Below are 7,994 nucleotides of genomic sequence, written 5' to 3' on the forward strand. Positions count from 1 at the left end.
ACCGATTACAGAAAACTGTCTCGCACACATATACTACTTCCTTCCTGCTAACCTGCCTCGCCTCGTTACCGTCTAAGTCCGTTGAACCCAAGTCCTCTCACTCTGCTACCTCTCACTCCCCTGCCCGCTGGATATGGCGGACTTCTTTTTAAAAATTTCCTGCTCTACTCACTGACGTCACGCGCCTGCGCAGTCTTGACTCCCTTTTATCCCCGAGTATTAAAATGCCTTCGCTCCGGACATCCTTAGTCGTTCCACTCGCAGTCTTCTTGCACCGAAGGGCTAGAGTGCTTTCAATCGCACATAGCATTCTAGGAATGCAGATCCACCATTATAAAGTGTTGCCAAATCACCCAACCCTTTCCGTCTCCGTGACTCCTCCCATTGACAGCACTGCTTCCATCCTGCATCCACGTCCTACCTCACTCCAAACATTCTTAGAGACCATCATCCTCCCTCTGTCTCTCTCATTGACCTCAAACGTCATATCTATGGCTGTAATTTCCGAAGATACAGCTTACAGAACGGTATGTTGATTTAGCTTCGTGACATTGAGGACTTCCGTGTTTTCTACTAAAGAATATCGTGTTCAGCACTACTAATCCTTAGAACGATAACAAAGATGTACAAACGAGATGAGCCACAGATCAGGAAAACGACATTATGAACTAATTCCTTTCCTCCGCTAATGTTTCACACACTTCTCTGCTGCTAAGTATTGAGACAAGCTTTTTACTTGTACCTCAGATTTCCACATCTGCGGACGCTCCAGGATATCAGGCTAAAATAAAAGATCCGCTAACTGAAGTCTGATACAAACTTCATTTAAAACAATCTCTGGCAAATTGGGGCAGTCGGGCAAGATCCCGACAAATCGGGGTCGAACAATGGAGTAACTGAGGGTCGCAAAGGCAACTTCTAGTTAGCCACCCGTTGCCTGATCAGCTTAGATCCTCCCCGACCCTGGCCCTTGATCGGGTAGAGAGGATGGGATCGGCAAGAGCAAGTAGGAAAGACCGCAGCATTATGGGAAGTATTGTCTGAAGTAAGGAAGTCAGGATCCGGATTCTAGCCGCACACAAGATGTTCTAAGATTAGTAAATAAAACCGACAGATATAAATAAGACTTTAAGGCTCTTTCCTTTTGAGGACCAGGAAAGTAGATTGAAGAAAGAAGCACAGCAGATTGAACGAGTAAAGAAATCCCGGGGAGATCCGCTGCTGCCGCCAGTCTCCCCGCTGATGAGGTCTGGTTGGAAAGTGGATATACTAGACATGTGATTCCTTTCACTATTCGCTTGCGAGATTGGACAGAAAGACGGTGGCCAATTGGGGTCTTTAGAGATAAAGACAATTAAATAATTTAAACAAGAAAGTGGTAACGGAGACGGAGAACCTACGTGTGATTTAATAAAGTGTTTGCAATTATGCGCTGTACTTAGTTGATTAGTGCCTGGTCCACCTGTGGATTTTGTCCTTGCTTTCAGAGATAGTTCCGTGTTGTGACTGTTGTGTGTGCTGTTGTGCTTTACATCCTGGGTCGCAGAAACATTGTCTCGTCTGTCGGTGTGCATGTGTGCCTCATCTTGACAGTAGAAGAGCCCATGAACTGTCATATCAGAATGGGAATGGGACGTGTAAATAAAATGTGTGGCCACTGGGAGATCCTGCTTTCTCCGGCGCACAGATGGTAGGTAAGATGAAGCCACTCAGGTTGGAGGAACAACACCTTATATTCCGTCTGGGTAGCCTCCAACCTGATGGTATGAACATTGATTTCTCTAACTTCCATTAATGTCCCTCCTCCCCTTCTTACCCCATCCCTTATTTATGTATTTATCTATTTATTTATTGATTGATTAACATTGATTATTCCGCCACCCCTTTTCTTTTATTCTCGTTTTTTACTCTCTCTGTCCCTCTCGCAATCACTCCTTGCCTGCTCTCCTTCTTCCTCTGCCGCTCCCCTCCTCCTGTCTTTCTCACTAGGCCTCCCGTCCCATGATCATCCACCTCTGTATCTCTTTTGCTAATCAATTTTTAAGCTCTTAGCTTCATCCCTCCCTCGCGCTGGGGCTATACGGCGTTGAGGCGCATCCCCTGGGTGGTGGATGGGGGATCCCTCTTGTGAGGGGTGCACCGGATAATATGGAAGAAGGTACCGCGAACCAACGTAGCCTAGGAGAAGGAACTCCGATTCCAAACTGGGGTAGATAGGACACGTTAGCCTTGGATGGCAGCCTATCTAGGAGAGGGTAAACTCTGATTTCAAACCCGGGCAGGTGGAGCTCGTTAGCATGGAAATGCCATCGCCTCGGGGAAGGTGACCCCGACAGTAAACCCCTGGTCCTCCAGGTTGGGGGGTTGTGCAATGGGCTAACGAACCGTTCACGTGAAACAAGCAATTGTTACAGAAACCGTCAACAGATTGTCAACCACTAACCCAGATGTCGGGAAAAGCAGGGCCCTATTCAGGAGGCTGATGACGTGCTGCAACCAAACCCGTCAGGAAGCTGCAGGGCTGACAACCCTCCTTCACCCGAGGAAAACCAAAATGGAGGTTCCAAAGCTGCTCTCACAGAGGAAATCTAACCTAATCGGAACATGGAATGTGAGATCGCTTTGGGAGACAGGTAGGTGCGCACAGGCAGTGAAGGAAATGAACCGATACCACCTCACAGTCCTGGGCATGTGCGAAGCAAGGTGGAATACTTTTGGTGAGACCAAACTGCAGACGGGAGAAACTCTGCTCTATTCCGGCAAAGAAAAAGAGGAAGACCCGCATGAGGCTGGTGTGGCCCGGATGTTGTCCAAAGAAGCAGCCAGAAGTTCGATAGAATGGGAACCAGTGTCCGACCGCATCATCACAGCCAGGTTCGAGTCCGGATTCCAGAAGGTATCCATTTTCCTGTGCTACGCCCCAACTAACAACGCAGAGGAAGAAGAAAAAGATATCTTCTACACCTAGCTTCAAGCAGTAGTTGGAAAGGTACCTAAGCACGATATGTTGATCGTCACGGGAGATCTGAATGCCAAAGTAGGCAGTGATAACACTGGCAGGGAGAGAGAGATGGGCCAGAATGGTTTGGGGGAAGATGAATGAAAATGGAGAACTCCTTACCGACTTCTGTGCCTTCAACGAACTGACCATTGGAGGTACTCTCTTTCCCCACCGACGCTGCCACAAGATAACCTGGGTCTCGCCTGACCATCAAACAGAGAACCAGATTGATCATGGCATAGTCCGCCAGCGCTGGAGAAGTTCATTGCAAGATGTGAGAGCCAAAAGAGGAGCAGATATTGGATCTGACCACCATTTGGTTGTTGCAAAGCTGAAGATGAAGCAGTCAGCCAAGAAGAAGAAACATAACACGCGAATAAAGTTTGATGTTAGGAAACTACAGATGGAAGAGAACAAGAAAGATTCCCACATCGCCTTGCAACACCGCTTTGGGGCTCTTCAAATAGAGGAACAAGATGAGAGAACAGCAGAACACGCCTGGATTACCTTCAAGCAGGCCACTGTAGGAGCCTGCGAAGAAGTACTGGGAAGACCACCAGTCAACAGTAAACCTTGGATCAGGGACGATACATGGCAGAAGGTGGAGGAAAGGAAAAAGCTCAAACAGGAGTTGAATCAGGCCAGAACCCGGCAACATAAACAAATCGCCGCTAACAGGTACAGCGTGATGGCCAAGGAGGTGAAGAAACAGCATAGAAGGCACAAGAGGTCATACTTCAATGAAATAGCAGAGCAAGCAGAAACAGCGGCCAGTAAAGGCGACCTCAAGGCACTCTACACGACAGCTAAACTTTTGAGAGGGAAGAAAAGCAATTTCAACAGACCTGTTAGAAACAAGACAGGCCATCTGCTCACTTCGGTTGAAGATCAGCTGGCGAGTTGGAAGGAACACTTCCAGGAAGTATTGAATAGACCACCACCACAGAACCAACCTGACCTGGAGCCTGGAGACCCACTCAACATCAATATAGATGAAATCACCAAGCAAGAAATTCGAAAAGCCCTGAAAAGCCTGAAGAACGGCAAGGCTGCTGGAGAAGACAACATTCCTGCAAAAGCATTGAAAGAGGGTGGAGAGGTTATTGTGGACCATTTGCATATACTGCTGAATTTGATATGGAGAACAGGAGAGATCCCATCAGATCGGAAGAAGGGCCTCCTTGTGAAGCTGCCAAAATCTGGAGATCTTTCACTGTGTGGCAAGTGGAGGGAGATCACCTTGTTGTCCATTCCTAGCGAAATTCTCACCAGAGTCATCTTGGAGCGGATGAAAGACGCCATTGATCAGAGACTTAGAGATGAGCAGGCAGGGTTCAGGAAAGAGAGATCATACATTGTCCAGATAGCTACACTTAGAGTCATTGTGGAGCAGACAATAGAATGGCAAACTCCACTATATGTATGTTTTATTGATTTTGAGAAGGCATTTGACAGCCTGGACAGAAGGTCAATGTGGTGCATCTTACGACACTATGGTGTACCGGAAGAGATGGTGAATATCATCAAGCAGCTTTTTGATGGCTTCTCATGCAGGGTCATCCACGATGGGAGACTGTCCGAAGAGTTCCTGGTCACTACTGGAGTCAGACAGGGATGCCTGCTGTCGCCTCTACTTTTTCTTGTAGTACTCGACTGGGCTACAAGAACAGCTTATGCTGGTTCAGAGAGAGGCATCCAGTGGTCGTTAACAGGGAAATTGGAAGACCTGGCATTTGCAGATGATCTCGCTCTTCTCTCACACCGGCTTCAAGATATGCAGAAGAAAGTAGATTCCTTGGGAGAGAACTCACAGCGAGTGGGCCTTAAGATCAGTCAGGAGAAGACCAAAGTACTACGCATTAATAGCACCGTGAGCATCACTGAAAAGGATGAATCAGAAACAACGGAGAGAATGGAGAAAAGGGAGAGGATTCTTCCTAACTGGACCAACCCAAAGTAAAACGCTGTCAAATGTAATGGAGATTATTAAAATAAAACGGGCGGGACTGACTATAGACCCTCCGTCGGGGTGAATTACAGCTGAGGTATCGGCTACATATTATATATTTGATGAAGGACACATTTCACCCGTACGGGGTAAACAGCGAGTGAAATATATCATCACAAAACGCATGCGTATTTCAGAGCGCTCAGTTGTTACCCGTGGTTCTACATATCGGTAAGTGGATAGATTATGGAGGAAACATGGCGTTTGTCTTAAATCTCCGGCAGAACCCAAAAAGTCGGTCTATGTTTTAAGGCATTTGGTTAACAGTTTTGGCGGGTATTTCACCGCGTTCTTCAGCTCCTCTCTGAACTTGCTCTGAGTCACGGCGTAAATGCATGTGTTGGTGCAGGAGCTGAGGATCTGCAGCATCGTCGCCGTGGATTCTGGGATATAAATCGGATCCGCGTCCGTGTAACGAGGGATGTTTCCAATCAGTACGTAAATATCAAAAACCAGCAGAGTTAACCACAGAAATATAAAACTACCGGTTACACTGAATAGTAAAACCACCGATTTCCTTCGGTTCTCCATCTCCGGGTCCTTGTCATTCTTTCCGTTGCTGCGGCCCCGGAGCCCCATCCGGACTTTATTGGCGGACAAAATCCGTCTGACTGTCAGAGTATTGAACAATAAAATCAGAACAAACGGGAGACAAGGCATGAAAATGCGATGTATCGTAAGTGCGGCCCACGAGGGAGACGTATAGAAGTTCTCTTTGGTGACACAGCCATAGAAAACTCCATCAATTATCATCAAAGGCTCTGTTGTAAAGTAGAAAGGGAAACTTTCTGAACAGCCCAGAACACTCACTGTCCCGATAATCACAGCCGCCGTTCTTTCGGTGCAATATTTTGTTTTCAGCTTTTCACAACAAATGGCCACAAATCTGTCACAGGTGAACGCGACTGTCAGCCAGACAGAAACCCCGGTGCTTCCTATGAGCAGGCAACGAACAACCCTGCAAACGGGAGTCCAATAGAGGAATGAAGACCTAAAGTATATGAAAACAGTCCAGTTCAACAGAGGATCAGAGATAACGACCAGGAGATCGGCCGCTGCCATTCCCAGCAGGTAGCGAGTGATGCATTTGGAGAGACCGCACTTTCCTCGGGACAGGATAACAATCGCCACCACGTTAACTGCAAGAGAGAGGGAAGGAAACAGAGAAATTACTGACCATTCAGGGCGATAGAGCAAAGTTATTCTTATTAGACTTCATCTTGTGCTTTTTTCTGCTGCAAATGGTGGAAACTGGACCCAAAACATATGAACCCGCTGACAGTGTGCAATATCGGCGTGACAGAGAACTCTCCGCGAGTTTTGTAAATTCAATCTGGGTGAATTCCCAAACCGACCAGATGACAGCTGGTTAAACGCTTCCTGGCCGCAGTAAGGAATGGGTATGATATACCAACGTCACTGGTCTGAGCCGCAAAGGAATGAAATGAAATCCACATCGGCGGTTCCCTCTGCTCATATTTCTGAAGTAAATGAGACATTCGCGTTGTTCCATCACCCAGTCAGGCAATTCACAGTCGAATCATACGGACAGAACAGAAGGTCGTCTGGCTCCCACGGATGTTGTGTAGCCCGGTGTCCTCCTGTGCAGACATTTCGATTCACAATTATTACATGATATCAAGACAGCGGAGAGGATTTCAGTCAAAGGCAGCATCTCGGCTCCAATATGGAGCGCTGCCTGCTACGAAAGCAATGGGATTAATATTGCCAGCGCCTTCCGCCCATGACTGAAATGCGGGGACTGGGCAGGTGACTGTGAAAACAAGTAGCGAGAGAAACACTTCAGAACATCGGAATTAACTCTCAGTTTCTGCCGTTTGCAGGAGTGACAGCGGCTTACCGTGAATCCCAACGGCTGAAATAACAGGGTAGTAAGTATCTTCTATCCGCCAGATTACTAGATATCCCATTTGAGTGACGCAGTGAACGCTATTGCTCTGAATTCCACAGCTCGGCAAGACACTCTGGGCTGACGTACTGCAACAGGCTCTGATTTATACAGGGGGTCGATCTCCAGTGACAAGGTCCCATCTCCCACCATTGTTAGTGAACAAACAAATTACATCACCGGCAGTGTCGCAGGTGCAAATACTGATGGTAAGTAACACGAACACGTCAGTATCATTGGCATTACCTCAGTCAGATCCCTCTGTGTAATTCGAGCAAAATGTGTAATGAGACCGGTAAGTGAACAATGAGCCGCCCTATTTACAACTTTTCATAGTTGTATTGGCAGCCGTCACGACTGTTCCTATTTTCCAAACAGAAACGTTCACTGTGGTTCCAGAATTTCCTGCCGCTTTTCACTGTCACACCCGCTGTTTCATCTACAAATAAATCCGGTTTCCCCTCAGTGTGCTCTGGATCCAGGGACACATGAAAACCCTTCCCACTCTCCTCCTACAGACTTCAGTTTAATATCTTCCACATTTTTAAAATTCTGCTGCTCCATCCCGTCACGCTATGTGCCTCCAGATATAAAACATCCCCGCTGTGTACACGGATACTCTGTCCAGTTCTCCATCAGCCCTGGACGACATCGATGTTGAAGTCATTTTTATCAGGTTCCCAGTACAATATATATTCTCGATATCTTGAAGCTCAGAGCTGTCCACGGATCTCTCCATCCCTCCATCTCTTAAACTATCTTCTCTACATCTGGTGTGTGTGTGTGTGTGTGTGTGTGTGTGTGTGTGTGTGTGTGTGTGTGTGTGTGTGTGTGTGTGTGTGTGTGTGTGTGTGTGTGTGTGTGTTTATGAGTAGAAGTGTATGTATGTCTGTGTGTATATTTGTGTGAGTGTGTATCTCTGTGTGTATGCATATGTGTGAATGTGTGAACGTGTGTGTGTGTGTGTGTGTGTGTGTGTGTGTGTGTGTGTGTGCGCGCGCGCGTGGTCGGCGTGTGTGGATAAGGAGTCGGTCTAGTGATCTGAAGATCGCTGTTTCGATCTTAGCCGCGTGTGT

The 7,994-nt window shown here is 47.2% G+C and overlaps 1 protein-coding gene across 1 annotated transcript; it reads left to right on the forward strand.

The window, feature by feature from the left end:
- Positions 1-2,554: 2,554 nt before the first annotated feature.
- On the forward strand, positions 2,555-4,961 carry LOC140720604 (uncharacterized). The gene is given in 2 exon segments (XM_073035434.1): positions 2,555-3,088; positions 3,090-4,961. Coding segments are annotated over 2 exon segments (2,406 nt in total).
- The last annotated feature ends 3,033 nt before the right edge of the window (positions 4,962-7,994 follow it).

The sequence above is a fragment of the Hemitrygon akajei genome, unplaced genomic scaffold, assembly GCF_048418815.1.
Source record: "Hemitrygon akajei unplaced genomic scaffold, sHemAka1.3 Scf000045, whole genome shotgun sequence".
Lineage (NCBI taxonomy): Eukaryota > Metazoa > Chordata > Chondrichthyes > Myliobatiformes > Dasyatidae > Hemitrygon > Hemitrygon akajei.